We start from the raw sequence: 19,640 nt of genomic DNA on the forward strand, positions 1-19,640 counted from the left end.
TTTAACTGCCATTCGTTTAGAATATAACAGAGAAAATAAAAGATGCAGGAAGTTTCATGTTTTACAGATTCATCCTTTAATCCTTGGTATATAAATAATTTTCCCTCATCCTGTCTTGCCCCAGTCCTCAACCAATAGTGAACTCATTGCTTTATAGTTTTGTTTAACATTCTATTTTCCTAAAGTTAACTCTCCTGTTTCTTCTTCTAATCTCTTGTCAGGACTTTCTGATCTATCTGATGAGTGGGAACAGTTGTGTATTTGGCTGCCCCAGTGAGTCCTCCATTGATAAGAATGAGGAGACCCTGAAGATGGACGTCTTACTCTTTGCCCCCGACATCCTACCTCAGCATTGCTGCGTACAGCGCCTAGACCGGGCCAAAGACCAAACTAAGGGCGGCAGTAAGATGCAAACCGTGCTCAGACCCCTCCACAGCGCATCTGTAACGCACAACGGCGTCCCTCTTGATGACGAGGTTGAGTTGTTTCCAGGTGACTTGGTTGGGCTCGGTCAGCACTATCTCTTCATGTTCAAGGACCCTACAGCCTCAGGAGCCTTTCAGACCCCGTCCTGGATGGCCACCCTGTGTCCCCCTGCCACAACGTCCCCCTGTAAACTGTGCGGGACGTCTGTCAGGAGGAGGAGGACTCCAAAAATGGCCGCCCGCTGGAGGGACTTGGATGGTAGGGTGGTGTCGCTGTCCTATCAGGTGCAGCACGAAGATCAAGTCTTGGAGAAGATTCTCCGGATGGTGGATTCAGGAAGGGAAGAACCCAAACTCACTCCAGCCTTTCTACTATGTCTGTGCATTCAACACTCGGCCACCAACTTTGAGTTGGTTCACCTTCGGAAATTGCTGCTCTCTATCGCCAATCAGATCCAGCTCACCATGTGGGTAAGTGAGAGTTTACTAGGCACAAAAAAGATGTGAGCACATCCCAAAATCAAGAAAAGCACACTATTATAATGTTGCACCACAGTAATTGTGTGTTTGGACATATTCCTTGTTATTCTTTGAAATACCTTTGAGTACCACTTGAGGTACTGTAGTGCTTTTCACACTGCACTTAACCCCGGGTATTGGACCATTACACACTTATAGTTTATAAGCAGAATTAACCCCATGTTGTGGTGCAAAACATGTATGGTGTGAAAGAAAGTGGTGTTAGATTGGTACGGCTAGATGCATAGCCACAGAAAACCAGTCGCTTGCTTCATATTCTCATGCTTTGGACAATCACAGAAACAGAGTGATTTGTTTAAACACTAGTTTCAGCATTTGAGGAGAAAAATGTCAAATGGTGACAGAAAATGCCACTATTGAATTGAAGACAAAGATGTTCAATTCTTACCTCCATAGTCTGAAAAGTCCTCAAAGATTGTACAGTCGACAATATAAATTATGATGATGCGCAACACTAAAGCCAATATGTAAACAGGTCTCTTGCTGCGTTCATCAATGACACTGACACCGCAAATATTATGTTAACCCAAGGTTTAGGAATGTTCAGTGTGAAAAGTCACCAGGATTTGCACCAGGATTAATTGTTAACCCAGGTCAATTTTGAGCAGTGTGAAATGTGAAGCGAGATCATTCAGAATCCCATTTACCCAAAGTTTAGTAGATTGATAGGGTGTTCTATTTCAAGTGTGTAAAGCCCTTCTGTTTATGTTTATAACACACTATGTGGGCTGGTGGAATAGACTGAAACAGCCAACAAGTCCACTAACTAACAAGAAAGTACAGTGAATTGCATGAAGCTTTGGAGTAACACATATAAGTCTGTGATGTCCATTTCATTTACCAACAATACTGGACACAAGAATTTGTGTCCAGTTTGACACCCCTTTTGGAGAGCTAAAGTAGGTCAATGTTGTCTTCAGGGGATTAAAGGTTGTGGCACACTTAACAGAGCTGTTCTTCTGAGATTCTTCTTTTTTCCCTCCTCCACAGGAAAGAACAAAAGAACTTGCAGCTCTGCAGCCAGACATGTGAGAGAGCTTATTTCTTCTTGAAACCATTCTTCTTTCACATGCCTCTAAAATAAGAGCAGGGAACTTAAAGTACGACTTTAACTAGTGTATTCTCACTCATGGTGCTGTATATGTTCAATTCACTTTTGTTTTCTTTGTGGTGCCCGATCTCCACCCGGGACAGGGCCACTTGAGCGTGTCATTAACTGTTGAATTGTCCAGTACTAAATCTCTCTGCTGACAGACAGCAGTGTTAAAGTGTTTCAGGCTCTGATTGTCTTGAGTTTAAATTGTGAATTTGGCTGGCGTTTTCTATAAGCTGGTATTTTCCTCTCAGTCCACATCCTGATGTTCAGTCATTTCCCTTCATATTGTGGTGAGATTAGTAGTTAAAAGGTTGGTATTAAAGGGGAAACTTAACCTTAATTCCTCAATGAACTTTGATTTGGCTTGCTGCTATGCAAAGTCTTGAAATGAAAAAAAAAACAGGTTTTACAAGTATATAGGTGTAGTTAGTTGTTAATCCAGTGACATCATTTGAGCATTTAGTTGTTAGGATGGTTGTTTGGTTGGACATTTAGACAAACAGAAAAATGTATAGAGAGACAGACGGATGGCTGGTTGGTTGTTTGGACAGACAATTGAATAGATGGATGAATGGTTGGTTAGACAGATACATAAATGGTTAGATATGGTTGGTGATTGCTTTTTTGGTTGGACAGACATGTAAAAATACAGAATGGTTGGTTGGTTAGAAAAACTAATTGATAAATGCTAGGTGATTGATTGGTTGAACAAACCAATGAATAGGTGTTGGCTGACTAGAGATGGTTGGTTGGATGGACATAAATTTAGATAGATAGATAGATAGATAGATAGATAGATAGATAGATAGATGGATGGATGGATGGATGGATGGATGGATGGATGGATGGATGGATGGATGGATGGATGGATGGATGGATGGATGGATGGATGGATGGATGGATGGATGGATGGATTGATTGATTGATTGATTGATTGATTGATTGATTGATTGATTGATTGATTGATTGATGGATGGGTGGATGGATGAATTGATGGGTGGATGGATGGATGGATGAATTGATTGATGGATGGATGGATGGATGGATGGGTGGATGGATAAATTGATGGATGGATGGATGAATTGATGGGTGGATGGATGGATGAATTGATTGATGGATGGATGGGTGGATGGATAAATTGATGGATGGATGGATGGATGGATGGATGGATAAATGGATGGGTGGATGAATTGATGGATGGATGGATGGATGGGTGGATGGATGGATGGTTGGCCAGACAAATGGATAGATCTTTAGTAGTTTGTGTGAATGAACAATCTTATAAATACTGTAGGTGTATATAGATAGAAATATTGTTGGTTGGTTGGTTGGTTGGTTGGTTGGACAGATATGTTTATGGATAGACAGTTGGTTGGTTAGTAAGACAGGTGAAGGTATGGTTGTTTATATGGTTGGTTAGACAAATGAATATTGGTTTCTTTTTTGGGCAGACAGGTATATAGGTGGATAGATGTATGTTTTGTTGGTTGGTTGGCCTGATAATTAATGGTTTGTTGGATAGACTCACACAAGTTTATCTATCTGTCTGTATGCCTATGTTTTGATAACATGTGAACATTGTGCTCTTTATACAACAGAAGCTCCAGTGATATGTCAGCAGAGCTGCATGTGTTAAATATGAAGGATCTGATCCCAGGCCTGCAGCCGCTGGTGCTGTGGATGTCAAACTCCATTGAGCTGCTGCACTTCATCCAGCATGAGGTCCCTTTGCTCTTAACATGGAGACAGCAGGACAGACAGGAACAGGACAAAGGTACCAGCCTTGTCAATGTGTTGCCCTAAATATGTATTGGATTGCTGACCTTCTTCTGTCATTGCTTTAGTTATTATTTTATCTTTAAATTTACCAGCCACTGGGAGATCTGTCTTTGAAGTCACTTGTGAATGTGCAGTAACATCATGTCTCCATCTGCTCAGAATCATTGGATTCTCAAATCCAGTCCACGCGTGCTGCCAGTGAGGAGGCCATGACTGTCCTAGAGGAAGTCATCATGTTCACCTTCCAGCAGTGTGTCTACTATCTCACCAAAGTAAGTATATTAAAGGCTATTAGGTCCAAATGATATATTGTACTATCAAATATAGGTCCAATATTACTAATAGTACTGGCCATTATGTCCAATATTGTACTGTACTAGTATATACACTCACCTAAAGGATTATTAGGAACACCTGTTCAATTTCTCATTAATGCAATTATCTAATCAACCAATCATATGGGAGTTGCTTCAATGTATTTAGGGGTGTGGTCCTGGTCAAGACAATCTCCTGAACTCCAAACTGAATGTCAGAATGGGAAAGAAAGGTGATTTAAGCAATTTTGGCCATGGCATGGTTGTTGGTGCCAGACGGGCCGGTCTGAGTATTTTACAACCTGCTCAGTTACTGGGATTTTCACGCGCAACCATTTCTAGGGTTTACAAAGAATGGTGTGGAAAGGGAAAAACATCCAGTATGCGGCAGTCCTGTGGGCGAAAATGCCTTGTTGATGCGAGAGGTCAGAGGAGAATGGGCCGACTGATTCAAGCTGATAGAAGAGCAACTTTGACTGAAATAACCACTCGTTACAACCGAGGTATGCAGCAAAGCATTTGTGAAGCCACAACACACACAACCTTGAGGCGGATGGGCTACAACAGCAGAAGACCCCACCGGGTACCACTCATCTCCACTACAAATAGGAAAAAGAGGCTACAATTTGCAAGACCAAAATTGGACAGTTGAAGACTGGAAAAATGTTGCCAGGTCTGATGAGTCTCGATTTCTGTTGAGACATTCAGATGGTAAAGTCAGAATTTGGTGAAAACAGAATGAGAACATGGATCCATCATGCCTTGTTACCACTGTGCAGGCTGGTGGTGGTGGTGTAATGGTGTGGGGGATGCTTTCTCGGCACACTTTAGGCCCCTTAGTGCCAATTGGGCATCGTTTAAATGCCACGGCCTACCTGAGCATTGTTTCTGACCATGTCCATCCCTTTATGGTCACCATGTCCCCATCCTCTGATGTCTACTTCCAGCAGGATAATGCACCATGTCACAAAGCTTGAATCATTTCAGATTGGTTTCTTGAACATGAATATGAGTTGACTGTACTAAAATGGCCGCCACAGTCACCAGATCTCAACCCAATAGAGCATATTTGGGATGTGGTGGAACGGGAGCTTCGTGTTCTGGATGTGCATCCCACAAATCTCCATCAACTGCAAGATGCTATCCTATCAATATGGGCCAACATTTCTGAAGAATGCTTTCAGCACCTTGTTGAATCAATGCCACATAGGACTAAGGCAGTTCTGAAGGCGAAAGGGGGTCAAACACAATATTAGTATGGTGTTCCTAATAATCCTTTAGATGAGTGTATAAATGTTTATTTTACATTAAATATGTTCCTCATAGCCCTGAAAGGATGTAAAATATGTGAAAACAGGACATAACTGCGTAAACAGCATTTTGTACTTCCAGTCTGTCAGCCAAAGTAAAGTCAAAACAAAGCGGTGAGATATAGGGATTTGCCACAGCTATTGGTGAGCGAGATAACTTGTCCTCTCTTTCCCAAAGAATCAAAAACAAACACATTAACAGTGTATTTTCTCAAGGCTCAAGTTAATGGCAAATCCCTGCCCCTCTCAGATGAGCGGCGAATCTTTCAGAACATTTATTTTCTTGTTAGGTTTGTCTGTTGCTGTACGTGATGAATGTCTTAAAGGAATACAAAATAGTTATTTTCTGTACATTGTTATTTTCTCAATGGAACATAAGGAGAATTGTTTACTTTTCTGAGAAATATTCCTTTAATCTTTGATGTGCCTCCATGTGGAACCTCTCAAGGAAACCAGTGTTGTGGTTTACTAAAACTAAAACTATTAAAAATCGCTAACTGAAAATGAAAGGGAACATTGTGAAACTCATCCTCAATTATATTACATCAGTTTCGATGGTGCGGAAAAAAATCTGTGCAATGAAGTCACCTCAAGTTGGATAGAAGAAATATGTGACGTGTTTGTTACAGAATAACTTTGTGGATGAATAGTCAGTGGAGAGGTTACGTCCTTCACGGTTCAAACTCTCCAGTCCTAAACTAGATAACAACTGGGAAGTAAGGAGTGAAGCAGCTTTGTAGCAGACAGGAAGGACAGAGTTACCCATCCTCTGCCTGATGAGGAAGCAGCTGTGCACCTCCACATTTGGAGTTCATCTGTTTCCTGACCAGGAAATATTCTGTTCTCATCACCAGAAAGGGAGAGGATTGTCCAGTTAAGGCAATCATAATGCCTACCAGAAAGTTAACGTTTACCGGATAATTAGCATGTAAATGTCGTTTAACAAGACATAAACTATTTTTCTCTTGCCTGTGATGTCAGACTGTGTAAGGGGATTGGTTGGTGTCAGGAAATTGTATTGTTTTCTGTTAAAAGAACGTGCCAAATATTAAACAAGTTATAATAATGATAATAAACTACTTTCCTGTTTCATCATATATTAATTGTTAATTGCTCTGAATGGTGCGATTCATCCATGTCTTAGTCATGCTCATGAATGCTGTGATGTCATGGGTGTATAAAAGTTTAAAATGTGTAAGTCAGTGATGAGTCATCGGAGGCGGGACCTTTGGCTCTGGTTAGTTCATCAATGACCTCATATGACCTCAAGTGCATTTGAGTTTGAAGCACTTATTTCAGCTTCATTAACCTCTGCTGTGCCCTGACAACCTGGCAGTGTGTTTATGTGTGTTTCAATTGAAACGGAAGTTGCGATAATCTTGTCTTCCCTATTGTGACGTATATCTGAGTGAAACGGCTTTCTAGAACAAGAACAAATGTAGGGCGGGGCTTGTTTTTGTCCATGGGAAATTGATTGGATGGTTGTGGTTTGCTATTGGTGGATCTCAGGTGAGTGACAGGTTGTCCCGCCCTCGCCCCAGTAAACACCTCATCAGAAAATAGTAGAGATATACAAAAGCACATGTGACCACATCTTTTACATTGAAATTAGACGTTTCCTTCGCAAATCAATGGTTAAAGTGATAGTGAGCTGTGCTTTTACATAAATAGACTGTTAACAGTCGGCAACGGACCATTTTTTTCTTGCAAAATGTTGCCAAAATTGTGGTAATGTGAACATACGTTTACTGTAAGATCTGGCGTTTCATTTTCAATGAATGGTCATAGTGATGGTGAGCTGTGCTTTATGTCACTATTGACAATAAACAAAATATTCTATTGCCCATAACATTCTGCTCAAATGTTAGTAATGTAACAACATCTTAACATTGAGATCTGACGTTTTATTTGCAATGGATGATTTTAAAGGTGAGCTGTGTCGTGTGTTAGATAATGGACGCTGTTTGCCCATTAAATTTAGCTGAAATTTCACTAATGTGACCAGTCCTTTAGTTTGAAACCTGACGTTTCATTGGCTTCTATAGGTTGTCATGATCTCCAAAATGTAATTTAAGCATGTTTCTTGTGCTTAAAGAACCATCAATATTTTCCTTTATTTCAGGGTTATAGTTCAGCATGCTGTGTTTTTGTCCCTCTAGACTCTTAGCCTTGCCCGAGTTCCCGTCTGGCACACAGATAAGTCATGGCCCTTATTTGTTGACAAAATCCTTTTATCTCTCCCAGCAGTGGGAAAAGTGAGTGTGGATGTGAGATGCATCTGCTGGTTTAGTCTTATCTGAATGATTCTCAAGACTCTAACTGGCACTGTAACAATGGCCAGTCAGGGCTGAGACATTCTCCAGAGTCGAGTCACAGTCTCACATATCTCCCGCTGAGCGGAAGCCGGCCCGTGCCGCTCTTCCTGTCGGCTCAGTACGTCCTCTCTACTGAAAGCACAAAACATGTGACCTGCCTTAATCTCTCCTGTGTTTTCTCTTATGCTTTAGGGTTGCACATTCAGCATTTACAGATATATTTGTAGTTACTATGTATGTATTCCACTGCACATTAATGATTTATAAATAATTACTTTATATTCAGATATATTTAGGATATATACATGTACATACCCGTTCAAAAGTTTATTTGATCAAAAAATACAGTAAAACAGTTATATTGTGTAATATTATTACAGTTTAAAACACTATTTTAATAGCATTTAAAAGCATCATTACTCCAGTCTTCAGTGTCACATGATCCTTCAGAAATCATTTTAATATGATGATGTGATGCCCAAGAAACATTTCTATATTTTTTGTTTAATAAAAAGTAAAAAAAAACAAACTTTTTTTATTTTTGACACAGAAATGTTTGTGACATTATAAATACATTTACTATCACTTTTTTAACACTTAAATGCATCTTTGCTTAATAAAAAGTATTAATTTATTACATAGAAGAAAAAAATAATAATCTTACTTATCCCAAACGTAACAGTAGCATATCAGATTTGCTATATATTTCGATTTTTAATATAGATATTTTACATTTACAATTAGGATACAATTTTATATATATATATATATATATATATATATTTTTTTTTTTTTTTTTATCTCCAAAATTGTATCCAAATTGTTCATGTAAAATATAAGTTGTAATATATATATATATATATATATATATATATATATATAATTTTATTTACATATTTAAATTCTATATAATTTTTTTTGTCTCAAGTCTAGATTTTTCTGACAATATATTCAGATTTTCAATTATATATATATATATATATTCACATTTATATGTATATTAAAACTTAACTCTCTTTATAGATTTTTCTTTATGATCTGTGTCCCCCCCCCCCCCTATGATATATATGTTGTAGATATTATATGACTGCATTGTGTGCAAAATAATGCATGCATCATTTTCACATGACTTTAGAGTAATTATTATAACTACACGATTCAAGCTCAAAATACAGGATATATACTTCAGTAAACAACGTGTTATATATGGGTTGGTCCTCTTAATAAACTTTAAAAAAGCAAGTATTTAAGCTTGCAGCATTCACATTATAAGATTCTGTACAGGATACGTCAGTTAATGGATTGTTAAGAGCATTAATCGAACATTATTTCCCCGTCCCGTCTGTTAGAGCATGTATGCCGTGTTACCGGAGCTGCTGGATAGTAACCCTTTCTCTGAGAGCGGACATCTGCGCATGCCTGCGGGACTCAGCCGAATCCTGGACGTCCTGAAGGAGGCGCTGCACCTGCTCAACACGTTCCTGGTGCACCGCGAGATCACGTCTCAACTGCTGACCTACCTGTTCTTCTTCACCAACGCCTCGCTCTTCAACGCGCTCATGGAGAGAGGTGAGTCCTTCTGAAAACTCGACAAAACCTGATTCACACTCAAAAATAAGAACACAAGAGAAGACGAGAGAGCGCATTGTAAGCTACCGGATGTTTTCACCCCAGTGGTCTTGCTTCTCTGTCCGGACGTGTTTCTCACAAGGGTGTGAATTTTACAGAGTGAATATTTGCATCCAGGTGTAAATATCATTGGCCACACAGACTGGTTGAGTTCAAATCCAGCTTATGACTTTTGATGATTATTGAAAATAAAGAGAAGCTTAATATGATGAACATGTTGCCATGCTTGCACTAATTGGTACTTTAGATATAAATCTAGTGGTGGTTGTGTTTGAAGGGTCTGGCGGTGGTTTCTACCAGTGGTCCAGAGGAGTGCAGATCCGGGCCAACCTGGATTTGCTGATGGACTGGACCGTAAGTGTCGGGCTGGGAGATTTGGCTGCCGAATCCTTCCAGAAACTCTCTTCAGCCGCCAACCTGCTCGCGACCCCCAAAGAGACCCTGCTGCAGGTCAGACACTCGCACTGATGCTTCACAAATGCTTGCACAGGTGCAAAACTATTGTTTTAGGGTTGATTCCAGTACTGTGCTCATATATTTGCACACAATACAATGTTCTGACACAAAATAAATCAAATCTATTCAGGATTCAAACAACATTCAGTTGTGGAGCTAAACAGTTAAAAAGACAATGTTTGTAGATTTAGTAAAGCTATATCTTCCATACAGATATAAGATTAATAATGTGCCTTAAACTGAATTCGTTCATCAATCCATCCATCCATCCATCATCCATCAAATCATCCATCCATCAATTCACCCACCCATCAACCCATTTATCCATCCACCCATCCATCCATCCATCCATCCATCCACCCATCAATTCATTCATCCATCCATCCATTTATCCATCCATCAATCCATCCATGTATCCATCCATCCACCTATCAATTCATTCATCCATCCATGTATCCATCCATCCACCCATCAATTCATCCATCCATTCATTTATCCATCCATCCATCCATCCACCCATCCATCCATTCACCCATCCATCCATCCATCCACCCATCCATCCATGTATCCATCCATCCATCCATCCACGCATCAATTCATCCATCCATTCATTTATCCATCCATACACCCATCAATTCATCAATCCATCCATCCACCCATCAATTCATCAATCCATCCATCCATTTATCCATCAATCCACCCATCCATTCATCCATCCATCAATTCATCCATCCATCCATGTATCCATCCATCCACCCATCAATTCATCCATCCATTCATTTACCCATCCATCCATCCACCCATGAATTCATTCATCCATCCATCCATTTATCCATCCATCCACCCATCAATTTATCCATCCATCCATTCATTTATCCATCCATCCATCCATCCATCCATCCATCCATTTATCCATCCACCCATCCATTCATTCATCCATCAATTCATCCATCCATCCATGTATCATCCATCCACCCATCAATTCATCCATCCATTCATTTACCCATCCATCCATCCACCCATCAATTCATCCATCCATCCATTTATCCATCCATCCACCCATCAATTTATCCATCCATTCATTTATCCATCCATCCATCCATCCTTCCATCCATCCATCCATCAATTCATCCATCCATCCATCAATTCATCCATCCATCCATCCATCCATCCACCCATCCATCCATTAATTAATTAATTCATTCATCCTTTCTTCCATCCATCCATCCACTCACCCATCCATTAATTCATTCATCTTTCCATCCATCCAACCATCCATCCACTCACCCATCTATCCATTAATTCATTCATCCCTCCATCCATCCATCCATCCATCCATTAATTCATCCATCCATCCATCCATCCATTAATTCATCCATCCATCCATCCATTAATTCTTTCATTCATCCATCCATTCATTAGTATGTATGAGAAAATGAGAATTTTGGGGAAATGTTTCATTTTCCAAAGGCTAAAGATAATTTTATATTTTATATAATTTCTCTTTTAATTTTTATAAAATATGAAAAATATGATTTGAACCATCTAAACCGAATCTAAACCCCCCAATATGTTGTTTCCTGGTGTCATGGAAAACCTGAAATTATCTGGGAATATTAAAATTTAGTTTTAAATGAATTAAATCTAAACCTGTTCACACTTGTGGTTGGGTTCTCTTGGTTTGTTTGATCCGGATAATAAAACAAAGAAAGAAGAAGATACAAATAGTCCTGGTTCGCTTGGTTCGCAAAACAAGTTGTGCCTGAACTGAATTGGGAATGTCAACACCACGACTATGACGTGAAAAAACAGGTTTTTTCTTGAACAGTGTGTCCTTTTTAGGGTCACATCTTGTGACATCATCCTGTTTTTGGTTCGTTTACAGTAGATGACTTCATGTGTTTGGTTCATATTTCAGTCAAGTTTGTTTAAATCAAGTGTAAACACACCCTTAAACATCATGGATGTTTCTATAGTGAATGTACATTTGTAACACTAAACAATAATGTCTTATTATAACATTACTTAATGCATTTACTAACAATTAGCAATACATTTGTTAAAACATTTATTAATCTTTCTTCATTTTAGATTAGAAATTAAAATATTAACAGATCAAAGTTTTATTTTAGTATTGTATAAGAAATTGTTAAACTTAACCTTCAACCAAAAATATATGTTTTAGAATGATGTTTAATTGTTAGTTTATGTTAGTTAACTAATGTTATTATAAAGTGTTACCTGTACAGTGTTATTACGCACTGAAATATAGAGATATTTCTCTTGGGGTAAAAGTTACGTGCAAACCATAGCCTTTATCCAGAGATCACAATTCACTAGAAAGGAAATTCATTAGGCATATCGTGTGTCAAAAATGGTGTTGGTGCACCCTTATATTGTTTGTTCAGTTCACTTGACGAACAGCTTGATCGAGTTTCCTTGTGAAAAAATAAGGAAATTCCTCAGTTGCAAATAATAATTAACTAAGGTGTGCTGGAGGTTTGACTGCTGATTGGACAGGTGTGAGGATCAGTTATAGGAACACCAATAAAGTCCTTGTAAAAGACATTAAAATGACGTGATGTTTCAAGAAACAGAGCAAACCTGTTTCACAAGACTTGAGGAGGTATCATGTTAATTCAATATAACCTCATGATTGCATCAAACTCATGACAAACGTCATATTTACTCCTTGAGTCATGCCATTTTCCCATTCACCACATACAACCCCTTCAGGTTGCCACAACATGCCACCGCATTCAGCCTGTCATATAATCCTAAATAAGCATTCAGCTCAGTCATCAAAGTTGAATCATTTTGTAGACGTAGCGCCGCTGGCAGGAGGGACTTTATTAGCTGATGAGCAGGAAATGGAAAAGTCAAAACAGCTGTTTGTCTGGTCTCAGACCTGTTAACTTTCTTCAAAAGCCATTGATAGTGGGGAGACGCATTGTTTACTCTTTTGTGCGTAAGGAAATGAGTTTCACTTAGCTTATCATACCATAAAAAAGCAGAATAACAGAGGACAGTGCAAGGTTTACAGCACGTCACCCAAACACATCCTGTACCGTGGGGGTTTACAGGTCTCGTGAAGTCTCTGCGGTAAATGAACTTTGACCGTTAAGCCTCTTAACCTATCAGAGAACTGGATTACAACTCTAAGTGGGAGGGGCTAGTATGATCTCACTGTCTTAAGTGACTGAGTTCACTTTAAACAAACATATACATGACTCACTGTGTCACATGATCTCTCTGTTTATTTGTTCTGCATTACGAAGTCAACCATAAATGAACTTTTTACAGTAAATGAGGGACATGTAAATATTTTTTAAAAACTATTTCATTCCAAATTTGATTAAGGGTGTTTCTCCGTTATTAAAACTGTGACATACTCGGAGAGATATACCCCTTGAGAAAAACTTGAGCTTACTTTTAGAAAGAGTTTTTATTTACAGAAATAATTAAGGAAAAATTGAATATATTTAATTGCATGTTTGTTGGATTTTTATTTATTATTTTATCATAAATAATACATGAGGAAAAAATATAAATGTGCAAGATTTTGCTAAATTGGCCAAATACTTTATTTTGATTGGCCTCCAACAGGTTTTCTACAGACTTTAAGTAACTTGGCAACTACAAGTCAACTTATTCTCCCAAACCCGAACCCTAACTCTACTCTATACTCTAATTAGAGTTAGCTGACATGTAGTTGAAAAGTTACTTATAGTTAGTAGAATGTCTATTGTGGACTATTGAAATAAAGTGTAACCAATAATTTTCATCCATAGTTTCTAGAATGTTTTAAACAAACAAAAAAAATAAAAAATCCACACACAAATACAAACGGCATACAATGGCATTTAGAATTGAATGAAAATGTGTTATAGTTTAAATTTAAGTATGACTTATGTACACCTTTTAAATGTCATTTAATAATTATTTTATTGTCTGGTTATAGTATACTATTGAATTAACTGACAAGCATTTTTGTAAACAAAAATGTATTTCATATTTATATGAATTATATTAATTTATATTGAAACTTGTATTTAAATGTATTTGTAATTACTAGGGCTGTCAAACGATCGTGATTAATCGCATCCAAAATAAAAGTTTGTGTTTACATAATGTATGTGGGTGCACTGTGTATAATTATTTTATATATTAATATATAAATACACACACATGCTTGTATATATTTGAGAAATATTTTCATATATATACTGTATATATTTATATATAATTTATATTATATATAAATATAAATATTTTATATATAAATAATATTTTTTTCTTAAATATACATGCATGTGTGTGTATTTATATATATATATATATATATATATATATATATATATATATAACTATACACAGTGCACACACGCATATATTATGTAAACACAAACTTTTATTTTGGATGCAATTAATCACGATCAATCGTTTGACAGCCTTAGTAATTACACACTTGAAATTACAATTTTGAAATTAATTTTAAAGATAATTTACACAGATCAAATTATAATCAAGTACATTTACAAATGTGATTTAGTATTTTAGTCAACACATCAAAATAAGCATACTTTAAAACACGACTAAACATTATTAAAACAATCATTTAAATGTACTTTGAAGTAAAACTTTACTAGCTTTGCTAAAGTGAATTTTCAAAAGTGTACATAGTGGCAAATCTCTCTTGAACTTCACATAAGTGTCCTTTTATTTCATTAATATTATATTATTTGCAAGTACACTTTTTTTAAAATGTACTTTTCAAAATTTTAAACTAATTTTAAGTGCACATTCAACACAATTACATGCACGTCTTTTTTAGAAGGGTATCTAACAGTTAACCCATGTAAATATATAAATATATAAAGCCAACATATTATTTTACAAGTTTGGGTTAAGACTTTAATCTACAATAATACTCAGCACAGTCTGTCAGCCTGAATTACTATATGAAGACTTCAGATGCAAAAGCCTCTAAGTGCCATTTGAAATTTTCTTCTAGAATGAATCATTTTTATCAAGCTTGTATATTTAAGTTCAGTGATTTCACTTAAATGGCAATGATAATTACCTATTAATTGTTATTTAAGTGAAATTACTGAACTTAAATTTACAAGTTTGATAAAAATCATCATTTAAGAAGAAAATTTCAAATGGCATTTAGAGGCTTTTGCATCTGAACTCTTCATATGGTGTATTTATTTTGTTCTAACTGATTGCACTCTGATTCTGAAGACTTTCCACACTACATGTTGGTCACATGCCCAAAGTCACTGCTGTTCTTACAACTACAGCTTGGCGTTGCTTTGTTGAGTTAAGTGTGGTATTTGTGCTTTTCTATAAGCACCACCTACTGTAAGAGAAACAAGTTTGCATTTACTATTTGCTACGAATTGGTCTGAACAGATAGATCGCATGCAAAAATCTGGCCGAGTTTTTGTGTTGGTATATGTGACTCTGGGTTAACGTATATTTAAACCCTGAGTGAAGGTGAAATTTAACTTTGGGTTCAGCAATGTTTCACACATTTCCACAGATTTCATTAAAACCGGTCGTCGAGGAATAGTTTACCCAGGATTTTGAATCATCCGGGATTAACAATTGTAAGTGTGAAAAAGTATCCTAAAAACTCCCCATCAACCTCTATAAACCATAGCTACAACACAGACCAACCACTCCGAACACACTAGCATTGAATCGATCTAACCCATAACACTGTAGTGATTTGAAACTTTTAGGTCAAGCACTGTCAAAGTTTGAGAAACTGTGCTTTTCCGGCTAATAACATTATCACATGTAGCACTTGTTGAGTATAAAGAGACCGCATGTGTCTGTCAGTATCATCCAGTGTGCAATTAGAGAATGCTAACTTCCTCTATCCGTCAACAAACAATGGTTGCATGTCAAAGTTGCTGGGAGACTGGTTGTTAAGTTTCCACCCATGGCATGAGCGCACAGTTTGTGGTTCGTAAAACATCCATTTCTGCACATAGTTGCAGAAGTCTTTTCCCCTTTTCCGTCCATCTATTTTGGGACAGCCATTCTGACTCTTCAGCCCGGCCTTTTGTGGGTGTCTATAGCAAAGAAAAATCACAACATGACACGAGTTTCATGTTCCCTCAACAGTCTCTTAAACTGCTCTCACAGATTTGTCACATATTCAAAATGCAGAGATCTCCAGCATTTCTCATCAAATTCTTTCAAGACCAAATTATATGAGCTTCTATACACATCCATTTTCATTTTCAGTACAATTTGATATATCAAATTGTGAACCAAGACGTAAATCCAACGTCTACACCAGAGCTGTTTTAGTCTGGTTGCCTTTTTTACAGTCAAATCCAAGGATAAACTAAGACCAGACCTGGCTAAAGATAATTTGCACATTCAGCTGGAGAAAATGAGTTACTCATAAACATGCTGCTGATGCACATGCACGGCTGTGTTGTTGCTTTATTAGCCAAGAGTGAGTCCTGCGGCTTAGCCCGACAGATCACAGCCCTTCCCAGATTTATGTTACTCCACCCATCACATGTGTTTGAGGCGCGTTAAAAATGTCTATGCATCAGCTAAATGATTTATGAAAAATCTCTATGCTTCATTTCAGCATATCCACAAGTTTCCGAGGGGCGCTCCTGTAAAAAATAAAGTGGGTGAAACTTCCGGTGAGGCGGCGGAAGCAGCATTCCAATGGTGTTTTGTGTGTTAGTTAGCGAAGAGGCTAGCTGTTTTTCGGAGAATTATTTTACTACTTAAAGACGCAAATCTTTATGAGAGATGTCGTTACGGAGCTCAGGGACAACATGTGCTGTTCGCGGTTGTATAATCGGACTAAACTAATTTAGTGGCTTAAACGGGATTGTTTTGAACATAAGCTGAAAACGAAATCAGAGTGATCCTGCCAGAGCCCGTCTCTGATCCTGCCAACGACTGTAGTTTCCATCACCTCCCAAAAGACGACGAATCTTCCTGTGTACATTTGTTTAAATTCTTAATATTCTATAAACTCTCTCAGCATGTGTTTGGCTGTTCGCTACTGATGTTACACCTAAACTCAGGATCAAAGCCTGTGTTGACAGAATACCAAATGTGCCAGTTAATGTATTCAAGCAGCACATTCATTTTTAATTTTGAATAAACTCCAAAGCACAATGACTAAGTGTGTATTTTTTATTTTAATTGTTTGTCAGCTCACACAACTGTCTGTCACCATGCCTTGATGAGTATTGATTATTAATAATGTTATTATAATACTCCCAATCAACTACTTCGAGGGTAAAGGTACTGTTATTTCACACTTTTGAATTTCGTTGAGGTTGCGTTCCCACATCGTTAGCTAGTTTGGATCGCTATAACTTGAATGACTGTCAACTGTTTAATGAACGAGTGTCAAGCATGTCAAATCGCACTTTGCTTACTTCCAACCGGAAGTCGCGCCCACTTTTGGCGCAAGGCCTCATGGGGCGTAGGAAACTTGTGGATAATGGTGAATCTTGCCACATTATTGACATTTCTTCCCAAAATCAAAATAAAAGAAATAATATTTAGCAATGTTTGCAAACTTATTATCGTAGTGCTACATACATTGTACCTTTCTCTCTACTTTCAGCCAATATATTTCATTACTTTGATTTATATTTAATTGGTTAATTAAATTAAGTAACTATCAGCACAATTGGCAAACAAACAGTGTATGAAATATTTTTAAATAGGTTAATGGCCTCAAATTTCTCTAGTGTGTAATGTTGCTGTTTGAGCTTGAAAAATGTATTTTTTTTGTTCCTGGAAGAAAAAGATTTGTTCCTGGAAGAAAAATGTTAATATTCCTCATTTAATAATAATTCCCACCCGAGGCATACGTAAAATAAGTGAGTATGTTGGTACTATGGTATAGGCCATGGCATTTCGGAAACTTTCGAAGAGGAGAGGCTTCATAGACAGGAAGTGTTCCTGACAGACTAGGAAGAGAGGTGCTGCAACAATGTCAAATATATGAAAAAATAATGTGTCTTTTGAACTTTCAAGCATGAAAACCTATTCTAGAAGACCCCAAAACCAAAATCAAGACTTTGTAAAAGAGCGTTATAGGTCTCCCCGAAAATTTGTTTTAGTTCAAAGAATATAGACTATAGTCTGTATTCTAAACAAAACTCGAAAGATAAACTCTCTGTTGAATGAAACTAAGCTGTAACTGTAAGGAAATGACTAACATGTCCTGTCAGGTTCAGCAAGTGAGTTTGTACAATGTTCATTCCCAGCCACTGCTTCCTGTAATTTTGTGAAGATATTGATTTAATTACATACAAGTAGTGGATGTTATTTTGTTCACAGAAGAAAACACTACTCTGTTATTTAGACAGTCTATTCATAAGACACCAGTAAAGGAGAATGCAAAAAAATAAATGAGGAGTGTTATTTGGTGGCTGTATTTCCTTTGTGGTATTTTAAAGATGTTTTGTTTATTCGACAATAGAGTTTGCTTATCATGTGTTGTCAGAGAATATGTACCCTAGTGAAAAAGATTGTTTACCTATTTAAATATTTTCAACAAAACACTGGAAACTGTTGTGTCCAGCCAATTAATCGCCTTACTACATATAAATGTACTAAAACATTCAGACTAAATTATACTTAACCAGGGTTGCATTGAACTAAGTGCTACATTTGACACAATAATTTTAAATTGGACAGACATTTCTGGACAGACACTAACGTAGTTTAGATTCTACCCGTTTGTTTGTGTAAAACATCTGTAACGGAGGGTACACCACAAGGCTCAGTATTGGGTCCTTTTTTATTTTCTTTGTACATGCTCCCTTTAGGTGATATTACAAAAAATAATAATATTTTCATTATTATACAAGACTACACATACATTTCATCTAAATTGATTTGTGAGATGTGTGAATGAGTACACTAATTGAAAGCAGTTTTTCATCACAGTTACTGTTGCTACTGTAAATCTTGCTGGGCTGTGTTTCCCAGAACCAATGTAAGCCATATACAATTCTGTGCCCATTGTGTGCTGCAAAATCAAGATTACAATGTTTGTGACCAATTGTGTGAGTCAACACATCTCACATTTCACCAGCACATTTCTCCTTTCCTGAATAGTTTGCTGAGAAATCTGTCTGGGCCCGAAAAGCCCTTTTAGTTTTATGTGAATGTTTCATTCTTCTATGTATATGTGTGTGTTTACAGGCATCATGGTCCACTCTGAGAGCTGAGTTTGTTCATCTGAACCCCGCACAGCTGCATCATATGCTGAGAGAGTACAACACCGCCCGTACGTGCCCTCCATGCTGGACCCCGTCACCAGAGGATTCAGCGGCGGCCCTCCATACATGTGAGCTCAAATATGAACACACACATCATCCTGTAATCACAGATGAACAGTGACGTTTGACCATTGTCAGTTCCATAATATAGTATACCTACAGCCTAAATTGATTAAATACTGTTTTATATGTGTACTTTAAAAGGTTTGCCTTAAAGGAATACTCCACTTTTTTTTGGAAATAGGCTCATTTTACCACTCCCCCAGAGTTAAACAGTTGAGTTTTACCGTTTTCGAATGTATTCAGACGATTTTCTGATATTTATAAGAATGTCAGTAACCAGACAGTTTCTGGTCTCATTGACTTCCATAGTAGGAAAAAAATATACTATGGAAGTCAATGGGACCAGAAACTGTCTGGTTGTTGATATTCTTCTAAATATCATAAAATCGGCTGATTGGATTCGAAAACGGTAAAACTCAACCG

At 37.4% G+C, this 19,640-nt stretch overlaps 1 protein-coding gene across 1 annotated transcript in view; it reads left to right on the plus strand.

Annotated features, from left to right (window-relative positions):
* Positions 1–19,640, plus strand: part of radil2a (Ras association and DIL domains 2a) — a 44,274-nt gene that overhangs the window by 14,378 nt on the left and 10,256 nt on the right. Inside the window, exons 5-11 of the mRNA XM_039665502.2 lie at positions 222–896; positions 1,956–1,993; positions 3,660–3,835; positions 4,000–4,112; positions 9,129–9,348; positions 9,686–9,858; positions 19,078–19,222. Of these exons, the coding sequence (XP_039521436.2) occupies positions 222–896; positions 1,956–1,993; positions 3,660–3,835; positions 4,000–4,112; positions 9,129–9,348; positions 9,686–9,858; positions 19,078–19,222 (1,540 nt within the window). The remainder of the gene's footprint in view (positions 1–221; positions 897–1,955; positions 1,994–3,659; positions 3,836–3,999; positions 4,113–9,128; positions 9,349–9,685; positions 9,859–19,077; positions 19,223–19,640) is intronic.

Source organism: Pimephales promelas, chromosome 3 (genome assembly GCF_988280905.1).
Source record: "Pimephales promelas chromosome 3, fPimPro1.hap1.1, whole genome shotgun sequence".
In the NCBI taxonomy this organism is placed as follows: domain Eukaryota; kingdom Metazoa; phylum Chordata; class Actinopteri; order Cypriniformes; family Leuciscidae; genus Pimephales; species Pimephales promelas.